This window comes from Lepidothrix coronata, unplaced genomic scaffold (genome assembly GCF_001604755.1).
Source record: "Lepidothrix coronata isolate B3197 unplaced genomic scaffold, Lepidothrix_coronata-1.0 Scaffold45, whole genome shotgun sequence".
Classification (NCBI taxonomy): Eukaryota; Metazoa; Chordata; class Aves; order Passeriformes; family Pipridae; genus Lepidothrix; species Lepidothrix coronata.
The window spans coordinates 1,141,683-1,166,045 of NW_016690225.1; the positions used below are offsets into that span (position 1 = coordinate 1,141,683).

The following is a 24,363-nucleotide window of genomic DNA, read 5'->3' on the forward strand; positions in this document are numbered from 1 at the left end:
GGAAGTGAAGGGCAAATCACTGGCAGTGAAAGCCAGCTTGCTGCAGTAATATAAAAGGTGATGCTGGCTGGAAGAGGTACACGTTGCTCTGTATATGAGGCACTGAAGAAAGCAAGGGGAGTCATACAGTTGAAAAGAAATAGTGATTTTTAAATCTACTGTTAGAACTTTGCTTTTGGCTATTAAAAGTTGAATTAATGAAGGCTTCTGCAGAAAGATCAGACTATTTTTCAGTCATTGAGTTTCATATCTCAATTTTAGCTTAATGAAATATTTTTTGCACTCTCAACTCCTATGTCTTTATTCCAATTCTACAACTTTTTGCTGATGGATTTATCTATAGTTCTGATTAATGTTCATTTAGTTGCAACTGGAATTTTGGGTTGATTTTGTTTATGGATGTTGGTAAGGAAGTGTTCACTATGGAAAACCATGAATAAAAAGTTTCCAAATGTGCTCAGTTTTACACTTTGTTCTAGCCTAGGGGCTTTGCACAGGTGAGGATTATTTCACCAGAACAAGTTAAAAGCTTGAAGCTGAAGTTAATAGTTGTTTTACAGAATACATCAAACACTTTTTTTTTTTTTTCTGTTTAGCTCACTGGAGAGTTTCTATTGCCCCAAATAAATCTTTAATTTCTATTGTAAAAGCTGAAATTAAGCACTCATTATTTTGAGTTTAGGTCTGAGTCCTGCAATGAACTCTTTGTGCCTTTGTAACGGTTATGATAGAGGTCACATTTGTATATCCAGTGAGATGGAAGTGTTTGAAGTCATTACCACAACAGACTTTTTTTTTTCCTGAGAATGTTCAAGATGGAAAAGAAAGGATATTTTCTGTAAATTCACTTTTAAATTTCTCCAGATTTAGTTTTATTAAGACTTATTTGTTTGGCAACAAATGCTGTATAGCATAAACAGATTTCAGTTTAATTTAGTGTTTCACACTAAATTTGTATTTCGTGGGTATTTGCTCACTCTCCTTTAAAGGCAGCATTTCTGATGGAGAGCACAGACTGTATGAAATCTCTGCTCCTGAGATATGCAGATATATTTAGAAATGTCATCAGATCTGAAAGACTGGCCAAGACAGAAATCCTTACAGATGATAGCTCAATCCTCTTGTTAACAAACTTTGTTCCCCCAGCTTGTATTTAAGAAGGAACCCATAGTGGATTCTTTCTCAGGACAGTGGAAAAATATAACCAATCAGGCCTTGAGCTGTGGTTTCTAGCTATTGGTAGATACTGCCTGGCACATCAGAATTTGCTTCTGTAACCTCCTCAAGTATTCATTTAACATGTGAGGTCACCGCATATTTGGGATTGGACCAGGTCAAACCTTTAGTTGTGTATCACAGTCTTTTTGTATTTGAATGCACTCTTATTAGGACTTTAGAAGTGTATCTGCAGCAATGAAAGCTGAATGCACACTGGACTGCATCGGTACAACTAATAGGTTAAATTTAGGGATCATTCCCCTCTTTTTGGCACTTCAGGTGCTGCAATTGGAGTGGGGCCCAGTTCTAGCCCTTGCCCCACTCCCACTTCAGTATAAGAAGGACACAGGCAAACTGGAATATGTCAAGAGAATGGCCACAAAGATGGACAGGATACTGAAGCATATGATGCACAAGGAGACACTGAAGAGACTTGAATTTGTTCAGCCTGAAGAAGAGGAAGCTAAGAGGAGAACAGAGCTAATTGCAGTCCTCAGCTGCTTAATGGGTCATTACAGCCAGATGGAGCCAGACTCTTAATGGACATGCACAGTGTAAGGACAAGAGGGAGCAGATAAATGTTGCAGCAAGGGAAATTTCAATTAGATGTGAGGTATAAACTCTTCATGGTACGGGTGGTCAAACACTGGAACAGTTGCCCAGAGTGACTGTTAATTTTCCTTCCTGGTGGATTTTCAAAACTTCCATGGGCAATGCCTTGAGAAACCTAATATTACTTTGAAGTTGGCAGTGCTCTGCATAGAGGGATAAACTCTAACAACCTCAGGATATCTCTTCCAATCCTTGCTGTTCTAAGTTGATATATATTACTGACTTTATATGAAGGACTTCATTCAACAGTCTTGCCCAGATATGGATACATCCCCTTCCAATGGTTCCGTATTTTTTGCACACCCTTTGTATTTCAAATTACCTCCTTCAATTTGTTTTTAAAGTCAACTCCCCACTCTGATTCCTATATGAGAGCAAAGGAGAAAGGAGTGAAAAAATCAATTTAACCTTTAGTGTACCAGAGTATTAGAGTATCTCTACAACTGTGCTGTCCTATCCTATATTTTTACCATCTTTCTCTTGGTTCTTTGTTATATCATGCTCAGCTTGGATTTGTACTATTTATTTGTTCTTATGAGGCTCTGAGGTAATTGATGAAATCTCTTAAAATGAGCAAAGTGAAAAAAGAGATAGAAAAAAAAGACAGAAAGTAGAGGGATGGTGATACATAGCCTGGGTAGTTTTGCCATTAATATATGTCTGAGATTTGACCCTGAGCTTAACTCCAATGACACTTGCCTTGGCTTCAGAGGGGTTTTGTAGCAAGCAAGGTGTAAACTGTCTTCAGTTTTGTATTTCATAGCACTCTCTTAGGTCGTCGCTTGCACAATTTTTGCTCATCACCTTTTTCCCCTCTTTGGTATTTTTCATAAAGATGCTACAATGTGATTAGGGGATGCAAACTTCTTAACCTTGGCTGTGAGGAATATGACTCACTTTAACCTTCAACATCAAATACGAGAAAATGAGGAAAAAGGAGGAGAAAGTCATACGTATTTGCTCTTTATAAACCCATCTTCTGGTATTTTTTTTGACTCATTTGGGATATTTGGACTCTCCACTTGGATACTGTGCATGTGAAATGTGTATCAGAAGTGTGCTAAAGCACATCCTTTTTATCACTATGTTTATGACTGCTCCTCTGAAAAGAAAGCATTTGTGTTGAGATCACCAAGAGAAACATTACCTCCTCTTTTTATTTCTTGAGTGGCTAATATTTTGCTTTTTATTGCTTCAGTTATTTTTGTTTTCCTATGAAAATATTTGATTGTTTGATATCACAATTTTTTTTCTGAAATCTCTTTTGGCTTGGTTAATGCATGTGTAATGTGTAAACTCCATATGGAGAAGGATCTGATGTGCAAGTACTATGAATAGGTTTTGGCATTGCTTTGAGCATGAACCTTATATTTTTATCTGGGGAAAATAATGGGCTCTTAGTTGTTGCTTTATGCATTTGGTTGGATGTCAGTTCATTCTCTCAAAAGGATGCAAAGTTTGATGCCAGGTTAGTTGATTTTCTTCTGCTTTAGGCTCATTCTATTTTAATAATGGCTATTCTGTGTTCTATTTTTATTTCAAGTTCTTTCGGTATCTGCCTTCTTCAGGACTACTCATTTCCCCTGCCCTGTCTTTCCTCATATAGCCCAGCTTCTAGTCTTTCACAGGCAGCTGGGTATTTTTCCTTTTGTATTTTTCCAGTTCTTTAAAACTTTACTAGCTATTTATTTTTCTTAACCCCAAGGCCCGATCCTGGGCAGAAAAAGGCCCTTTGTTATAAATACCACAGTCAAATGGAAGTATACAAGAAAGCTGAAATTGCAAATGCAAGGGAATCTCATCTTGAGAGAGGTCATAACAGTAAATGATCAACAGCGAGAGGCAGGCAGGCAGGCAACTGGGCTCTTACACTCAACAAGAAGTGCTTGTAGAAATAGTTTCAATGAGAGAAATACATTTATTGGCTGTATCCACAACAGCTTTAAACAATTGTTGTTATTATGCTTTTCGGCATGTTCTGCATGATGAACTGACTGTTATTTTTCTGTGTAAATACTATTGTTCAGAAGAAGAAAAGAGGTATCAAGATGGACATATATATATACGTACGCACACACAAATGTAAATCTTCTTTTGATTGAAATAATTTTTATTTCCTTTATGACTGTTCACGGAGATGGGCCCAAACAATGTCTCTTCCTGTTGTGCTGTTTGTCAGCACTCAAAATAATGTAAGAAATACAATATTTTGGAGTAGTGCCATTTTGATTATTTTGCCACTTCATAGTTTCAAACAGGAAGTTGTAAAAAGCACCTTAAATGCTTTGTGGATTTCACTTGGCTTACAAGGATTGCATGAATAGGGCTCTTACTGCAAAGGTGAACCAACAAAGCATCCTTGACTTACTTCATTCTTATGATGGTGACTGCTCCAGGTACCTCTAGTCAAAATTTCTGTCTAAAAGGATGAGATGATATTTCAGCCAAGAAAATAGTGCCACCCCAAAATTAGGCCAGTGGCATTCTTAAAAATATAAGAGATTGTACGAGAGTAAATCTTCTGTTCTACCAGGCAGTCAAAGGACTCGGCTTATATACATATACATGCCCCCATGTTCAGAGTGGGGCACTTATAACTTTAGGATGTGGCTAAGTTGGAGAATAGGAAAGATGAGATGAATATTACCAACCATGACTGTGAGAAAAAAGTGAAGAATTAGAGTAGGAGGGGGAAAAAAAGAAAAGAAAAAAAGAAAAGACTTAAGGAAATTTCAATGAGATATTATTATTATTTTTTCCTTAGTGCATAAAAAATTTATTCTCTATCTGCATATGCAGGGTTTTATTCCCTGTCATGGGAGGTTTTAGAGAACACTTTAGAAAAAATTCTGTAGGAAAAATGGGCTTTCTGGAAAAAAAGGCTATTTGTTTTTTGTAGGTGTCTCTCAATGCCTTACCTACATGGGTGACTGAGCTTGGAGCAGGAGACCTCCAAAGGATTTACTCTGGCATCAGTGTGGAACAAAGAGGATGATTGTGAATGAAGAATGTTGCTGGACACAATAAAATCTTACCATTTATCCTACATGTCTGTCACATTGATGTTTTAGCAGATGATATTGTGCAATGATGAGATATCAACAGGAGGAAAAAGCTACAGATAAAGCAAAAGATGTAGGAGAAAAAATCCCTACATGAGCAGAGACAGTGGAAAACATAATTCATAATACTGTCAGCTTTTATTGGCACTATTGTAGCCATGTTTAGATACAAATATTGGATTAAAATCCTTAATATTATTAGAAATCTCACAGTTTAGCCTTAAATTATGCTTTGCTTTTCAGCTGCACTAATGTCAATATAATGCATGGCTACTCTACGTCTCTTTGAGTGTTGCAGAGTTCTGTTTCATTGACATCAGTAAAATGATCTAAAGACACATTGATGACATAGTATGCTGATGAATTGATAAAACAGTTGTGTTTCTTGCCATTAGAACCAAAATATAAAGCACTACCTGCTAAATTTTGTCATTGGAACTTGATCTATTTTTTCATTGTTTTTAAAATTATTATTATTATTTTACATAAATGAATGGGGGAGGAAAGGCAAACTGAGAATTGTTTTCTGTGAGCCAAACCATATTCCTCTGTGAAATAAAAAATCATTTCCAGTTTTCCTCTGATGCATTGAACTCTGGATTCAAATGGGCAGTGATATTCAGTAATTGCGTAACAGTGCTATATGTTTTTTTGGCCACTTAGTAAATATATTTACTGAGGGAAAAAAAAGCAAAACCACATAGAGAAATATAAGAAATAGAGAACATATGTGTTTCTAATTAAAATTTAAAATAATATAGGCAGAAGGGAAGAGCTGCAAAGGGTATCTGGAATAATTGGATGAAAAGAGAGATAGAAAGGCCTGTTAAACAGTTGAAGGGGAGATACAAAACTGGATGTGTGGTGTTATTCAAGGGGTAGTCAGAAGGGCTGACCGCGCCCATTTTCTGAATGTGATGCTGAGGTAACAAGTTATCCCCAGCACTCCTTCTCACCTTTGCATTTTATTTCTCACCATATAACTTCCATATAAGTTGGTCAAAACTCATCTAGGTTGGACTCTGTAATCTGGGTAAACCCCTGTGTAGTGCATAGTGTATGGTCATCATGGCTGGGCTTTGCAAATGAAGATCTGGGGAGGGCTCTACCCACATTTGTTGCAAGCGCGGTGGTGGCTAAAAAGGCCAATACGAGATAGGCATGACTGGTTGCAAAAGGCACAGCAGAAAGACTCCTTAGGTGGTGTATTCTGCAAGACATGATTCTTTCTGTGTTGTCTTTTCTCCTCAAGGGTGATCCTGCGTGCTTTCTCAAAGGCATCAGCAGCGTTATAGATGGTGTGTCTCCAGGCCTCCTGATTGGAGGTCAGATTAGACCAGTTATGTTGATCAATCTGGCCGAGGTTGAGATGTTGTTTCAGGGAGTCCTTGTATCTCCTCTTTGGGGCTCCTCTCTTGGGGCAGCCAGTGGCAAGTTCACCATAAAGGGAGGCGGTGGTCTCCGGACCTCCGCTGCACGCGGCGCAGGGGCTGCCGGGGTGCATAGTGTATGGTAAAGTGTAGTTAAATGTTTAATACCATCCAGAATTTTTTTTAAACTGATTTAAAATATTACTGATATGTGGTGTCTTAGTCTTATTAGATTATATACCTTGCATGGGTATTTTGAATTGTAATTTATTTTTAATAGCTATTTTGTATATTTTATCTGACCCTTATATTATTATCATCCTTATTGTACCTCTTTTTAGTAGATTCTATTACACTTGCACCAACCATCCAAGAAAAGTATATACAAAGAAGGAAAGATGAACATGTCTAGCAGAATAATTCATTTTCATTCTAATTTAAAATGGAATGTTGAACTCAGCTTTTTTGAGAAAGAATGTTGGCATTTATATGTCTGGGTTTATTATTTTTAGTTCTTCTTATCATTTAGGTTAGACAAGAAAAACTATAAAAATGAAATAAGTTTCATAATATTTGGGGGAAAAAGAGATTGTGTCTTCATGATAAATTTGTTTCTTCAAAAGATCTTTCTTATGACCTATTTAGTCAGCAAGTTCTTGTATCTGGAAAGGTTATTTCTCTTGGCTAGACGATTTCAAAATGACAGAGTGAGATTAATAATATAAATACAGGTTTTCCTTGTTCTATTGATTTATTGGATCCTAAATCTCTGAACACTTGTCTATATTAGTCATTTTACTACTGAGATATATGACAAAGAAATCACTCAGGTGTGTGAGTGTTTGCAAGAAGGAGCATCTTTGTTAAGTGCAACTGATTAGCAATATACTATAAAGAAAATTCCTCCTGTGAAAGTATCATTATACTACTTTAGATGGACCAGATATGTAGAGACATAATCCATCACTAGGAATTGTGCAAGGGAGAGGCTTAAAGGCAGGAAGGCCCTGCAGAGAGAACTCCACAAATTAGAGGACTGGGCAATCACCAACCATATGAAATTTGACAAGGAAAAGTGGCAGATTCTGCACCTGGGATGGGGCAACCCTGAATGTTCATACAGAATGGGAAATGAGAGGCTGGAAAGCAGTGCCAGGAAAAGGGACCTGGGGGTCCTGATCAATGGGCAAGTTGAATATGAGTCAGAAGTACCCTGGCAGCCAGGAGGGCAAACCCTGTCCTGGGGGCATCAGGCAAAGCATCTCCAGCTGGTCAAGGGAGGGGATTGTCCCTCTCTGCTCTGCACTGTGGTGGCCTCACCTTGAATATTGTGTGCAGTTTTAGGCACCACAATATAAGAAATATATTAAGCTCTTAGAGAGTGTCCAAAGGAGGGCAACGAAGGGCCCTTGGTGAAGCGCCCTGAGGGGAAGCTGTATGAAGAGCAGCTGAGGTCACTTGGTCTGTTCAGCCTGGAGGAGACTGAGGGTAGACTTTATCACACTCTACAACTTCCTCATGAGGGGAGGAGGAGGGGCAGCCACTTTTCTCTGTGATGACCAATAACAGGACCCAAGGGAATGGCCTGAAGTTGTGTCAGGGGAAGTTTAGGTTGGATATTGGAAAAAGGTTCTTCACCCGGAGTTGGTTGGGTGCTGGAACAGGCTCCTCAGGGAAGTGGTCACAGCACCGAGCCTCACAGAGGTTAAGAAGTGTTTGGACAAGACTCTCAGGAACATGGTGTGACTCTTGGGAATGGGCCTGTGCAGGGCCAGAAGCTGAACTGTATGATCCTTGTGGGTCCCTTCCAACTCAGCATATTCTGTGAAATATCTTTGAAATGTGGTCATTTCTGTGCTCCTATTCCATCACAACCTGTAGTATCTTAAGCACTTTTACTTTTGACATTTAATCCAGCACAGATGTAGAAAACTCACTTGTCTGAGGCTAAGATTTCCCATATAGCACTGCTATAATTGGTGGGAGACTTGGATCAGGGGACTGATCTTGCTAAGACTTAATTTATTAATTTGGGTTTTTTTCTAAACAAATATGAATATCAAGTTGCATATGAGTGAATGTGAGGCATATGAGGCAATGTCTTCATTGCAAACAGGTAAAGTCCATGTTGGGCTATGCCAGGATGAGTAGGATGGGCAAGGTGAGGAGGTTTATTGTTTCTTTCTGGTGCTGGTGAGGCTGCACCTGGAATACTGTGTTCAGTGGCTGTGGCTCCCTGCTTCCGCAAGCACAGGGAGAAAATGGAGTGAGTCTAGCAGAGGGCCCTCTGGTCAGAGTAGTTGAAAGAGCTGGGCTTATTTAGTCTGTTAGGGTGAAGATCCATAGTGGGTTACAGCTATTTGAAGGAGAGTTGCAGACAGGATGGAGCTAGAGTCATTTTGGCAGTGCTGAGTGATGTAACAAGGAAGAATGGCCACAAACTGCAGCCTGAGATGTTCAAGTAGGGTCCAATAAGGCTGATGCAGCACTGGAGCAGACTGCTTGTTGAGGTTGTGGAATCTCCATCCTTGGTGGCTTTCAGGACTTGACTATTAATCCACAGCTGAACTGAACTTTTGTTGGCAACAGCCCTGCTTTGCTCTCAGTGGGAGGCTGAGCTATATGACCTCCAGAGGTCACCTACAATGAACATTTCTCTTTTGCAGTGAATGTTATTATGAAGATGCAGTCTCAGACCTCTTACTACATAAAAAAATGAATGCGTTCTTAAAAAAAAGTGATTTATTGATTTATCTCATGCTACATATGTTTCTAAGGCAGATTAGATGCCTGTTTCTTTCTGCTAATTGGTAAATTTTTTTAAGACTACTTTAGATTTTGAACACTGATACTGAGACACTCAGTCTTGGGTGAGATGCATCTAAGCCTAAAAAATGTAATTTCACTGGATGGAGTGGTAACTTTTTATACCACTGTCATGTCCTTCATTGCTATCATTTCTCCCCAGAAATGAAATTTAAATAGAAAACTTTTAAATTAATACAGGTGCTTAGTATTGAGCTGCCTTGCAGAAAGACCTTTTCTAACAAGATACAGCAACTTCATTACAGAGAAAAGAAGTTAAAATGAGTGTCAAGTCATAGCTTCTTTACAGAATTTTAAGATTTATGTATTTCTTTATAATGTTAATCTACAAATAATTGAGTGCCATGTGTATGTTTTATGTGATTTTAGTTTTGGAAACTTAGGGCATGCAATCTCTTAGCAATAACCATAGAACATACAGATCTAAAGAGACTATATAGAGAAATAATTATTTCTCTCTCACACACAGAGGCTTTGTGGAAAACAGAGCTCTGTACAACCTCCTTGTCATGTTGTTCACATGCCTAGTAGCAGCGATTGTGTTTTTGTTTGTCACTCAATCTGTATGTGTCAAGCACAACAAAAAGGGTATCTTGTCCTCCCCCACAGTGGCAAACTACAGTGGGGAAATCCTTAAACAGAGGCTTACTGGTGAATCATCCACATCCATAAAGCCTGCTTCTTACCAGTGTAGAAAGAGAGGTGCTGCTGTCAGTTTGAAATGATTCTCAGCCTCTGTAAGGCATACACTGATGAATTAAAACAACCCTCCCCCATGAACTCTCCTCAGGTATGCTGAGATAGGGGAAGAAACATCTGGGTCCCATAGAGATGGGACCTTAAAGAAACATCTGAAAGAATTCCAACAAAGCAGTGGTCTGGCAGGGATAGTGCTGACACTTCTCTAGCTTTTGTACAACTTTCTGGCACCAGTCATAGCTGCAAGCCCTTATTTTGCAGGTAGACTATCTAGCCTGCTGCAGACTTGCAATATTGGCACTAATTTATGTTTATGGCAAAAAAGAGGGAAGCTAGTAATTTGTACTCTTGAGTGGGGACTTTTGGAAGTGTTTTGAGCTGCAAAAAATGTCAGGCAGACTCTTTGGATTGTAACAAACCAGTGAAGCAGTTGTTAGCAGAACACAGACGATCAGAAAAAAGTCAGAAGTTCAGAAACCAAGTCTTGGCTTGTTCTTCCTTATCAATCAGGATAATAAACTTCACACAGGCAGGCAGGCAGCCTATCTCAGTAAAACCTCAGAAAGTCTTTGAATTAAAAGTGAAAATAAGATCTTCTGAGTTGCTTCCTCTGCATCACTGGCTTGTGGCAAGTGCATTTTTTCAGCAATAAAAGAAACTGGCCTGAGTTACCAGAGACCAGGCTTTTTATACTTTTCATTGGAGGTTTTCTCATGTCTGATGTTAGGGTGCTGTTTTCAGTTTATCAGATCTGCTGGAGCATTAGTGAGTCGTTATCAATACACTGTTCAGCTACAAGTTTCATGGTGCTGCACTGCATCGAATTTAATTCCTCTCAATCATGCAACTTTATGCTGTTCTAGGAATTGCGATCCACCTATCAGCAGCAGAGCTGCCTGATAAGCTTATTTTTTCTCATTCTTTTCCCTCATGCACGCTACAGCATCTAGCAGTAGTAAAACCACAATGATTAACATGTTTAAAATAAATGAAAGATGTAGGGTCAAGTGCCATTACAACAGTGGGCTGCTATGAGACAGCTTCTTATCTGTATGGAGAAAGTACTTCTAAATAACTGTCAGTGTCACAGCAGCGCTATAAAGGTCAATCTGTTCAGTGCATATGTTTCATATTCTATTTTTCTGGCTTTTTTTGCCTTTGAGTCAAGATCACAGCTAAAGTCCAATCTTCTGTTAGTTATTCAAGATGGAGATAATTTCAACAAGCTTTTGTATTGGATTTTTATATACCAGGCGTGTTAAACTGCTTTTTGTAGTAATTGTATATAAAATTATATACATGCACATGTGTGAGCCTGCATATATATATATATATATATTTACTTCAACTGTTAGAGATGTCATTTTTCAGCTGAGTGTTAAAATGGAGATTTCAGAGATCTGTGATTTAAAATATACTGTGCTTTCTTGTTCTAGTAGGACTTTTACAAGTATATCAGAATTATCTGCCAACATGATTACATTCCCTGTGATTTCAATTGATTCGGGTATTTGGATTCTAAACGAGAGCTTTCTTCTACAGCTTGATACTAACTCCTGAAGCAGCTTGGTTTTAAGGGATACTTCAAAATATTTCCTCCATGTGTGTATATATTTGTACATTATGCAAAATAATTTTTAAGACAGCCATCTCCAAACAGTGTTGTGTGGATAAAATAGTAATTGCACATTTAGAGATTGTCTATTTCTTATGATGGAATTTTATTTCCTTCATTTCTGTACTTGAATATTTTGCAGAGTATAACTGCATATTTACATGACTGTTTGACTTTTCTGGCCTGGGAGGACTTGGGATTCTTTTATGGGAAGGGAATATAACAACTCTGTCACTATTACTGTTTGCTACCTCCAAAAATAAAATATTAGGAGGCTTAAACTTTCATTCGAGTGACTGTTGTAATTGCAGTATGGTATATATGAAAATACAAAAAAGTCACGTGGAAGCAAAACGTCCTGATACACGAAGGCATTTAGCTGCAGTTTCTGAAGGTGATAATTATATAAATGTAACTAAACTTTTATATAGTTCTGTTTTAAAATTCTTCCTGCAGAAACTCCTTTTTGAAGATTATTTTGCAGCCGTTAAGAAATGTGTGCTGAAAATAGAATTGCATTTTTCATGCTAACTTTGAGTTCTCTTAAGTTTTGTTATATTTGGATATAATTGTGACATCTTAAAATAAAGAAATTATAATTTTCTATTTTTTTTTTGCAGAGTCACAGTGTACACTCTGTGGGGAGCCTGAAGGTGAGTGTGTTTTCACACTAATGTTTTTCAAAGCAGCTAGAGGTGAACACTTGACTCAACACGCATGTACAATAGTTTGGAAATATTACATGAATAATGAAAAACAAGGAAAGACATTCTTCCCATGGTTAGATACGAAAAATGAATTGAATTAAGCTGAGAAAAGCACAGTACATGCTCCAGGCAGGAAATACCTTAAAGGACAAATATTCTATTAGAGCAAAAATTGAAATATGTATTTCTTATTCTTTTGAGTGTTTGTCAAATTAATTTTGGGGTACGAGAGAGTGCAAAGACACTTTTAAGGACATCAATTTGAGGATGGAAAACAAAGATAATGGACATAAAAGGGAAATGAAAAAATGTTTTTAGATTTGATATTGCATTTACAGAGAGGCTAACACATTTCAGCAGGTGAGGTAAATTAATACAACTTCTGAAATTAAGATAATTAAGCAATAACTTATCCAGTACAAATATATGCCCACATGACAGTACTTGGTGATTTGTTTTGTTTGGTTTTTTTCCCAAGTGACTAATTAAATGCCAAGGTGAGACCCACAATTTACCTAAATGAACGCTGAAGCAATGAGATTACGATTTTTAAAGCAGCCTATTTTTGAGGAAAATATCTCTAATTTATTTATTTAACATTGGTGCTGTTATAAAGAAAAGGTTGAAAGGCTGACCTTAGTTTCAAATCAACCTGGAGTCTTTCTAAGAAACGGAGTTCAAAATAGCAAATGTAAATGCTGGAGGAAAGTATATTAACTAAAAAATAAAATTATAGATGCTAGGCTGTCCCCAAACACATTCAGCTTTATATCTTGAATAATTTCTGAAAAAAAAAAAATTAAGCTTCTAATGCTTTATAAATTTAGGAGATATTAGTTATTAGGAGAGGAAGCCTGGAAGTGGAAGGCTTTTAGAGCTTGCATCTAATGAAATAACGCAGTAAATTAAATATTAATTATCTGCTTCTCCCTTGTTATCTACTGAGAAATAATTGTTTTAGACAAATTTTTTTACTGCATTCTGATTTAGAAATTTTTTTGACTGCATTCCTTTAATAAACAGTCACTTCCTGATTTTTTTTCATTTTCTTTGTCCTTTATGTGATAAATTTATAATAGCACAAATACATATATGAAAAGGAAAAATAAGATAGATGTTTGTTTGCCTTTCATGACAATCTTTCCTGCTAAGATTATCCAGTGTTAAAGTTATTCATTGAATTAGTTCTGGTTTATTACATGCTGTGCCTCCTTTCTTTTTTTTATTACTGCTCTTTCATACCTGTTCAGCTTTGCAAAAATTAATAACTGTAAGTGGACTTTGTAGAAAGGGAATTCCAAAAAAAAAAGAGGGGCAATAAATTTTTTTAACATTTGTATTAATGAAAACTCGCAATCAAATGATAAATATATATTGCTGTAGGAAAAGGCCTCAAGAACATAACATTCAGTTTTTAACTATTTTGAAATGAACTTTCCCAGGAGTGAATGTCTGATGGATCACCAGTCTCTCCTCTCAAACACAGTATTACTGGAATGCTAATTAAGTAATGATCTGCCTCAATTTTAAAAATATTGACGTAAATGTCATAGTGAATTTTTTTCCTTACCAGATTAGCTTAAGTTCTGATCTAACACTGAACATTCATAGAAGTTTTGGATGTGATTTTGTGATGAAGAAGCAGTTTCTCTATAGATATGGGTTTAATTTTTAGAAGGCCATTGTAAGAGAAACCTCACATCTCTGTTGTATAAACAAAAAAACAAAAAAAGAAACCTCAAAAAATATGATTTTCCTCTGCAACATTTTATAAATTTTGCTATGGTTTCATAGTAGACTAAGACAAGGGAAGAACTAAAAAAATCAAGTTTTTGCGGTGTTCTATGTGGAATTTCTGACTTCTCTGTAGCCTTCTTCAGAAGTTTTACATTGTGTAGTTTGCATTTTTTGTATCTGAGGAAAGTTCAGAGAATATCAGTTAATGTTAGATACTGTTTGCCTCCTTTTTTCCCTTCTCCTTTTCAGAAACAAAATCAAAGTTCACTAAGTACTTTAGTATATTAAGATGAATTTGCAAAATTGTAGGACAGACACGCCACAGTGTAGACCTTCTGTATTAATTTCCAAAGTGGAGAGACTCATTCAAGAGCAGAGACTCAATCAAGAAATAGTAGATGTGAGGAAATCTCTCTGGCTTGGGAGAGAAGACAATGCTTCACATCTTACCTCTTCTGAGTTCCTCTGCCATTTCTTGAAAAAACCTGCAGGCAGCTAGGGTTGAGTTTCTGATCATCTTCTGCCTTCTGTAAGAGAGATGGCAGAATGGAAGTGTTTTGCAAGCCACATGTTCTGATAATCAAATTGGTCATCTGCAGTCTCACTGCTCTTATTATGGTTCATCCTTTCTCTGACCATCACTCCCCCTTCAAAACCAGCAGTTTTGTTCTGGATTATCAGTATATTGAAGTGTAATTAGCAAATGACTGTGTAAAACAGAGCTCTTCACTTGGGGCCCTTTGATAACTTTTTGGCAGTAGATGCTGCTCTGTAGGAAGCAAATGCGTTTTATCTGCATATGTGATATTGCACAGGTATGGGTAATGTGGGTCCATATTTTATAAAGTGAAAAATACCAGATTTGGAAGCGAGTATGAGTATGAGGGTACAGATTTCTCGTTTCAGTGTTTTTCCTGGGGAACTTGTGGTTCCACAGGCAATGTGTCATGTGTCTTCCTTTGCATCCCTTCTAAAGAGAATGATGGACGATACTGAAGTCTCCATTTGAGAATCAGTCTTTTGTATAAGCTGTATGTTTTCTGTTTCAAAAATCATGGGTTTGCTCTGTTATTGCAAAGTATGTTAGCCACCATTCCTGTCAGTGTGGGATGTTTGAAGATCACGAGGCCTATTTTATACCGGGAGGAAACTAAAGTTGCAGAATCCCATTAGTGTGGCTAATTCGAGCTGATCCCTCTTCTGGAAATACAAGAGCAGCAATGATGTGTTTTCAGACAGGTGGCAACAGCCACCTTTGCAGAAGTGATCTGCAGTTGACAGATTGTGTTATCCTGTAAACATTGTAGGGTTGTTCTTCTTTGCCTTATTCCTGCTCAGATTTTAAGTGAGGACAGCATGTTTTAGACAAGTGTCTAGCTCAGTCTTTGTGACAGCCAAAGTATTCTGTTAGAAAGACTGGAGGAGTCATGAGAAGTTTCAGTTATCCCCATTAATACTCTAGCAGATGTTTCTGTTCTTTCTAAATCTTTGTATCTATTCACAGGTTTTGAAAGGATTATATTATCAAATATAATTTTCTATGTTACCAAAGCAGAAAACAAGTCATTTTGATGGCAGCTAAGACTTCAGTAGACTATTCTGTCTTCTCAAAGCCTATGCAAAGGGAAGCTTTTCTTCCAGGCATTTTTAATATCCTTCACAACTCCAGAAGTGATTTACTCTTTCTGTAATTTCTCCAGGTAGTTCAGATTCTTCCTCAGTGTCTCAGATCTCTTTTGGGCTGTGCTATGCACAACAGTTTGAATTAAGATGCCCATTTTTTTTTGCCAGTAACTGGCACAAGAAGTGGTTGGTGGGTTCAAGCTTGTGGTAGCAAACTTAGAATAGTGACTCTCCATTAAGTAGTAAAATAAATGTGAGACCTATTTCTTAATATATCTCACATTGCACATTGGGGTCTTTTTCCCAAACTTGTTATTTCGTTAAGTTAAACAGTTAGTAGTTCATACAGCCAATGCATAGATACTGCATGAGTCCAAGTGTCAAAAGATTGAGAAAGTTCTGACATTTGTATTTTATCTGACAAATCCGACTGTCAGAAAATTAAGATTTACATTTTCAAGCTAAGATGCAAAAAAAATTTTGTATAAAATTATTATATGTAAGTAAATTTGTGTAAATTTTAATCAAAGTTACAAGAATGCTAGATAATGTCACTCGTTCACCCATACAGAAGTTTATGCCAATTAATTGTAGAAGGGATTTTAATATGATTAATAGTGGAGGATGGGTTTAATTTTTTTTTTTAATTTTATTTTCATTTAGTAAAAGAAGTTTTAAATGCTCTGCAAGAAAAACAAATTGTACAATTTAATTGTTTGCTCACAGGATGCATAAAGTAGAATTTGGGAAATATAAGGAATATAAATAAATAATTTACAGTAACAACAAAAAGCTCATATTTTCCTTGATGAAAAAAATGCCTTTTTCAGCTATGTCAGTGTTGGAGTGGTGTATTTATTTCAGGTACTATCAGCTTTGCCACCCTCTGTGCTCTGTATAATACTAGGGTGTTGGAGTTTGTGGGGGAAATAAGCCTGGGTTTTTGCTTTGTTTTGTTGGTCTGTTTTATTTTTGTTTTGTTTTTATTTTTTGTGGGTTTTTTAATAAAGAATCTGGAGAGTAGGTAGTTCAGAAAAAAATACCTTAAGCTTGGCAATATGTCTTAATATTGATGATGTTCCATCTGTGTAGTTCTGGCTCTGAATATAAACATCTCCCAGGGTATCTAGTGGAAAACTATTACAGGCATATTAATAACTCCAGAGAATTTTCCTAATCTTCATTTTACTAATCTTAACATTTAGTAATCCACACTGAGAACTGACAGTTTTTCCACTGTTAGCAATGACTTTCAAGAGTCCTGTAGTCTTAACTTTTTTATACTTCTGCTGTATTTACCGGACCGACAATTATCAGTAATAAAATTAAAATTGTCTAAGGAAGCAAAGTACATTTCTCAACACATAATCCTGGAATTTTTAAGGAAACAATAACAGATCATAACATCTACTTTGTCTAATTTTAATATTTCTCCTTTTCTTGCTAATTATTTAGAAAAATAAATCACAGTTGCTTCTTCAAATAAGAAAGTATGTTATTCTGTATATATATCACTGAAATGCTTAAATAGTCTATGGTTCCTGCTATCAACATAATAATAATTTGTAATTATTGCTTGAAGTGATTGACATAATGCTGACTATTCAGTTATGTATGAAAAATTTTTTGTAAATACGGGGTCAAGGTCTTTGATCTTTCTGCTTTGATCTATTTGTACACCAATACATTGGTTTCCAGGAACACTCACATCTGTGTGCCTGTGTGAACTTCCTTGCTAGCATTTAAGTAACAGGTTATGGTAAAATTACTGGGAGTATGAACCTTCCTCCTGATCTAAGTGTCATTAATGAACTTTATTTTTAACAATTTAGCTACTGCTCTCAAATTGAAGTGATTTGATATTTCATCTTCATAAAAATGCTTTCAAGTTTCATAGAAATATATGCTATCATTCGCCATTGTGTAATCTGTAAATATTGAACTTTTTTTTACAAAAGTATGTAATTCAGGTACACTACATGTTTTTAAAAATTATGTACAAAATTTGGAGATTGCATGAACCTAAATATCTTTAAATCTCTTTCTCTCCAGGCTAATATGTGGGATTCTACTCATTAATTTCTTAAAGATACCAACTTATAGTATATTCACAATGTGCATTATTCTTGAACTGTGCTGAGTTTTAAATAAAGTGAAGAGTTGAGATGTGTATCCTGATTTTTAGGAAAGAGTTACAGTATTTTTTTATTCAAATTATATTGAACTGTATCTTCATGTTGCCTCCTTTTGGGCAGACAGCAAAAGTTGTCTACAGTATTTCTGCTAAAGATTTTGTTGCTGAGAAAGCTCTCAGTGTCTAGTCATACTTGAAATATTTGAAGGTTCAGTTTTGAACTCATCTATAGTTTTTATTTGTATAGTTTGCAAATTTATATATGATATGAGTAAAATGAATACTTTTGTCTGTAACTAGTAATAAAGCTGCCCATTTTATGTAGTTGTACTGAATAGAGAATGGTATATTTAAAGGGCTAGGACCTATGTAAGCTCAGGGTGAGGTATGGTGATACTAATTTAGGTATGTTTCTTTTACAGAATATCTTGTGATAATTTAAGGTAAAAGTCTTTAAAGAAAAAATCGCATTTTATTTTAAGAAAATATTTTTTTAAAAACATGTTTTCCAGGCCTTCACCTGTCATTTATATTTTGAATAAATTAAGTAAATTCTTCAGCTGTTTTTATTTCTCATATGTGCAGGAAACAGCTGTACTCTAAACTACATTGTTATTCTTGTTTTTTTCATTTACTGATCCACTCTTGTGACTTGTGCAAACCAAAAACAAACGAACAAAAAAACAAATCTAATTTAATTTGAACAAACAGGATGTAATCCCAAATGCAGAAGCTATTCTTTGTACATTCATTTTACATTGTTATGATTAAAAAAACCAAACAAACAAAACCAAAGACAAGGACCATCTCATCTCTTTTGTTTCAATATAAATAAATAAATAAAAAGCCAATTTGACCCTGAGATCAGTTGGTTAGAGCCTGGTGCCGGTAATGCCAAGGTTGTGGGGTCGGTCTCTGTGGGGACCACTCCCTTAAGGGTTGGACTTGATGATCCTTGCGGGTCCCTTCCAACTCAGAATATCCTGTGATTTCAGGGAATGAGGGAAGAAGAGTTGGCCTCAGAGGCTGTAATCAGAACACAATGTTTCACGCAGCATCAGAAATGTGAATATTTCCTTTGCCAGTAGTGAATGAAGGTGCACATGTAATTTAGCCCTTCAGGGGACTAAATAGTCCTCAGGACTTCAGTATTTGCTGGAGCAGAGAGCAATGTAGGTAAGGTCAGTGTAGCCTAGAAGATCCTATTTTAAATTAACCTTTGCATAGAAGTAGATATGAATAAATACACAATTCTTTCCTCTATTTTTCTTCTTTTGCTAACTGTTTAGCACGTTTTCATATTCAATGAAATGTCTTGTTTTGAATAGTTCATATATGTCAGATTTGTCTGCTAAATGTTAATTTCTGCAGGAGCACCCTTCTCTTAAAGATATTATTTTAGAACTATGTGTCATAAATGAAACCATTTCTTTTATAATGTGAACTGTCTGTGCTTTCCCTTAGCTTCTAATTTTCATGCTCTGCAATGCTTAGGGTTTGTGTATTCATTCAACTGTAATACTGCTTTGTATGTATATAAAGGAGATCTCTTTATGTTTAACAGTAATGTCTCCAGAATATTGCCTACGGCTTCTAGCATACTTTATGTTTTAGAAACATACTTCTTCACCTTTGTAGGATAAGAAACATCATGGATTCCTACCAAAACATACAGATTTATTTAAAAAAACAAAAAATGTTACATTTCAACATTCATTCCTTATTTAATTTACCATGGATTTGAGCCAGTAAAGCTGTAATGGCTGGTCTTAAGGGTCAGTTTTAAGTTCTGCAGTGTATAGCTTGAGGTGGACAGTTTGCAGGCTTGATTTGACTTTCACCATATCACTTCCTGGACCTGTCCCTTAGTCCCAGGCTCAGAGCAGACTCAGATGGTCAGTCTGGCCTCTGCTAACACCTGCTTATAAGGAAACCTAGACCTGCCTTAGCTTGCAGCTCTAAATCTAACAGGAACCATGTGTCACTGTCAGTATCTGTCTGCTTCTAGGAAAAGGTGAAGCTAATTCTAGATGTAAAGCTGAACACCAGTGAGATGCAAAATGCTGTACAGCATCACCGTATCTTCCGTATGCAAGGTTAAGTTATTGCTTCTTGATCAGCGTTTAACTCTTCTGCGTAGAGAGAGAGTTTTAAGAAAATCTGTTGTAAGGTTTGGGAAGCACAGCTGTAACAGAAAGCAAAGAAAACCTTCCTTTCTTATCACCACACACCCCGACCTTCAAGACTGAATATTTCCAATCCATCTTCTGAAACCCATGCACAGATAAATTACATGATTATTATTGCACACATGTACACATTTCATTCTGACTGAGCAAAACATGAATGATTTTTACTTCTATTCTAGATTATCAATCTGAAAAGGTTAAGAAACAATGCAATAGCAAAAGGAATGCTTTTTTGAAGCCAAAACCTGCATTAATTTAAAATACATTTCCATACAGGAGGAACGCTGACTTCTCCTAGAGTGTGCATTTGCATAAATCTTAGATAACTTCTGGCAACGTTCACCTCAACAATTTATGAAAATCCTGAGCTCTTATTTTGTGCAGAGCTACAACCAGTATTAATGGAAATATTATGTAGAAAAAGAGCTAGGACTTTCACAGCAAAGAACTTCAAGCAGAATGCTTTAAATTTCTATACCTGCTGATTATTTTCCATCCTCTATCATCACAGTTTTAGTCACTGGAATCTTCACATACCTCATAAAATATTAAAGCTGACATTTTTCTGTAATAATATGTGATAAAGAAATAACTTTGAATATGTAGTTGGAAATATTTTTTTCGTATCTGCTGACTGACCATGAAAATGAAAAGTATGATGGCAGCAACTGTGTTAATAGCAATTAGCTTGTGCAGTGGCATGTTTAGCAAGCTCTTCATTGCTGATCTCTAAAAAATATATTTCAGAAAAATCTTGACATGGTATTATTCCAGTCACTTGAAGAATTGACTTTAAGGTGCATAAAGAGGCAGAATGTGCCACAGTGTCGTTCTTACCCCAGAGCTAGTTTGCCACGTTTTAACTGCATACAATGTAACAGAAACTTGGGTTAGTATGTTCTTTTCCCATAGCTTATTTTCTCAGTGGTACAAGTGGAGTACCACTGTATGCCTCAGCATGCTTAGCAAAACGAGTAGAGTAAACTGTTATTTTAATGCTACACAAGGGTCATAGCTCAGTCTTTATTTGTTTTACTTAAGGTACCTCATGAAAACATAATGAAACAAATGTATTCTGCCAGATATAGGGCTTCATACATGGTCCAACTAGTTACTTGGAAGTAAAAGAGTTAATAATTTTCTTCACTGTTTAGAATGGACTCATTGTTTAATTAGAAACTTTGAATGTTGAACTTGTTTTCAATAATATTCATTATTAACCTTCTTTATGAGATGGACTAATTATTAAAAAATGGAAATTATTTCTCTTTCAGCATATGTGGAGACAGTAACCTCTTGGGGGTTTTAGCATATGTTAAATTTTCATTATGCCCATTACATTTCTTGTTTGTCAACTATATCATGACAGTGTCCTTTTTAAGAACTAAATGTCTATGCAAATCAGACGTTCTGAAAAGAAACTTCTAAAAGTGTTGAGATAATTCCGTCTCTTTGTGCTTTAACAAGAGGACCCAAAACTAGTGATGGGACAACATTCCTTTTGTAGATTATTTTAAGTTATGGATTTAATGAACTAAATAAATCTTTAAGTTAATGCCATGAGTGGCACCATGGAGATTTTATTTTCACCTTTTCCTCAGTAACTTCAGTTCATCATATTGATATAGAAGAAAATTAATTCCCTTACTGATGGAGAACATGTGGGTGTTTTCTTACTGCCTTTGTTTTCCTTTGTTTTTACTCTATAAAAACTACTTTAAAAATAATTTTGTGCTAGACATAGTGATTTTCACTTTTCTGGTGTTAAAGCACCTAATTAAGTGATTGTTTAACCACTGCAATATTTGCTTTGTATCACAGAAACAACAGGGATATTTCTGAAGCTAAGCCAAAATATTCTTCTTTATTTGGCCTATGTTAGCAGGCTAGACACTTTATGATCCATTCAGTTAAAATTCTGGCCTTTTCTTCTCCTAGCTAAATCTAACTATAATATCATAAGGTTTACATATGTGCTATGTTTTCTAGCTAGCCAGTTGCTGAGAGTTTAAACCCAGCTTGGGAAAGGGTTACTTGGAATGATTTATTTCATATTGTAAAAGCACTCAGATAAAAGAACATGTTATGACTGTCTCTGTTATGAGAAATTCTTTGGAGCCATCAATATGTAATTTAGGAATTATGCTAGATAACAAAGGTTCTCTGCCTGAAAAGGTTGAGTCTGAGTGCACTTTGTTTTAAATATGGGACTTTTTTATGCTCTCTATATGAATGTCTTCGTATTCATATAAAACCTAAAAAAGGTAACAGGAAAAATTCTTGCTTTAGACAGAAGACTATCAGTGTAGGGTTTCGAAGTTTCAACAGCCATAGATATAATTGCAGCTCCCACAAAACATATAGCCAAGGGCAAACTCAGCTTTCAAGGCTGAATTCTGGATATTTGGTAAATAAACGACAGATTCACTGACTGATGGAGGATTTCAAGTAGCCAAGAGATCAAATTCCACTTAACAAAGGAGAGGCCAGTGTTGTGGAAGAGAAGTTTTCAATGATGAAGCTTACACAAGAACAGAATTGGAAAAACTTAAAGAGGATAGTGATAGTCAAGAGCAGCAAGGAACAAAAGAAGTTTGTTATTTTTATGACACAGTGTAGCTGCTTTTCTTGTGGTAGATCATGACTTAAGTCACAATAAGCTAAATGTGATTTATTTGCAGAATCTTTATAAATCTAATTTCTTTGTTAGCGTTCAATGTCTTTAACCTTGAAAAGGTGAACTCAGATTACCCGTAACCTGAAAAGAGACAGACACATTTATGATCTCCCAAACTGATATAGCTGAGCTTCAAGTTCTCATTCTGTGACAAGAGAGTAGAGAGAACATGGAAGGAGATTAACCACACCCATTTCTCTTAATGGGATGCAGCAGCATCCAGCACAAAAGATCAGCTATGGATGTCATGGAAGATGTAACAGAAGAGGGACCAAGTCCAACATCGTCTTTGGAATTCTTGCTCTATTCCATTGATGCAGGGGGTTTTTTTTCCAGTCTCATAGCCTCCAAGGGATGATGGATTTAATGCCTACAGTGAATTTGGTCCCATTTTAGCATTTTAATATGTCTGTGGAAAACATTTGTACTCTTCTAAACTACACAGTACCTTTCTGCCATAATTATTTCAAAGTAGCAAGCTCAGGATTTGATTTATGCGAATGACTAGGCAATGCAAACTGAAGTGATTAATGTGTTTGAAATGGGACAGTTACAGAAATTTTGCACTAAGTTTCTTCTACAAGACAGATGAGGTTGAAAACTTTGTGCCTGCCTCTGTACTCTATTCCTAACATTATCTTTCAGAAAGATCAGCCTCTGAATATGATGACATATAAAGACTTGTGCAAGATATTTTAACTAGACATTGACAAATCAATCATTCCAACTCACAGGGGAAAGAAATAGGCAATTTGTTACTGTCTCCAAGAATGATGGAGATAACAGGCAGAAGAGCTGGAGAAGAATCCTAAGTGCAACACTGATAGAAGCAGAAACAAAATCAACCCTAGTTGACTGTGTAGTTGGCTACTATTCCTGCTGACTGATTGCAAGGTATTGCAATCAAAGTACACTTGCTGTTTGGGTCTAAATAACTATCATCCTGTTGCAAACCTATGTTACCCTCACAACTAAAAATGAGATTACCCATTAACATCTAATGAATTCCATTTACAGTTAAAACTTCAGAAACAAACAACTCTAGAGATATAAAATTCACACTTAGAATTAAAAAGAGTAATGTTCCATATCATATTCTGGGACACTGCTGCAGATCCATTATTAAATAATAGATAATATTAAATAATACGTTATTGTAGCTAAAAAAAAATCACAGTCACTCTATATGGTTTTCAGTATATCATTTTTGTCTGAGGGTATTTTTTGTGGAAAAACCTGCTGCCAGAGAATCAAGTGGTTCCAGCTGAGAATTAGAAAAAAAGCCCAAATCAACATTTGAATGACTTTTAAGGTTTAAAAGCTGTAGTAGTAAGCAGTGCAATTAAACACTGCATTTTATTTCTGAAAGGAGTGTAGGAATCCCAGTTAAGGACTTTTTTTGTTGGTTTATATACTGGTTTATTAACAAGAGTTCTTTCATTTTATTATTTTTTTTTAATTCAGTAAGAGATCAGTGTCCTATTTTAAGCTGCTGCGAATCAGCTGTCTTTCAATGGGCACCTAAGTGACTACAGTAATAGAAGGCTCTGAGGCAGAATCTAACACATATAGATAGTTTTAAATAGAATCATAGAAGCATAGAATCGTTTGTGTTGGAAGGGACCTTAAAGATCATCTTGTTCCAACTCCCACCATGGACAGAGACACCTTCCACTAGACCATGTTGCTCAAAGCCCCATCCAACGTGACTTGAACACTCCCAGGGATGGGGCATTCACAACTGCTCTGGGCAACCTAATCAAGTGTCTCACCACCCTTACAGTGAAGAATTTCTTCCTTATATCTAAATCTCTCCTCTTTCAGTTTAGTAAATACATAAGTATGCTTTTTATATAGTGATTGGTTGGTTACTAAATTTTAAATTTCAGCTAAC

At 36.1% G+C, this 24,363-nt stretch overlaps 1 protein-coding gene across 7 annotated transcripts in view; it reads left to right on the forward strand.

Annotated features, from left to right (window-relative positions):
* The window catches only part of DLGAP2 (DLG associated protein 2), a 455,132-nt gene that overhangs the window by 202,814 nt on the left and 227,955 nt on the right, over positions 1-24,363 (forward strand). For all 7 annotated transcript variants that reach the window (XM_017814543.1, XM_017814542.1, XM_017814544.1 and 4 more), the window contains one exon: positions 12,023-12,055. In XM_017814543.1, coding sequence (XP_017670032.1) covers positions 12,023-12,055 — 33 coding nt within the window. The remainder of the gene's footprint in view (positions 1-12,022; positions 12,056-24,363) is intronic.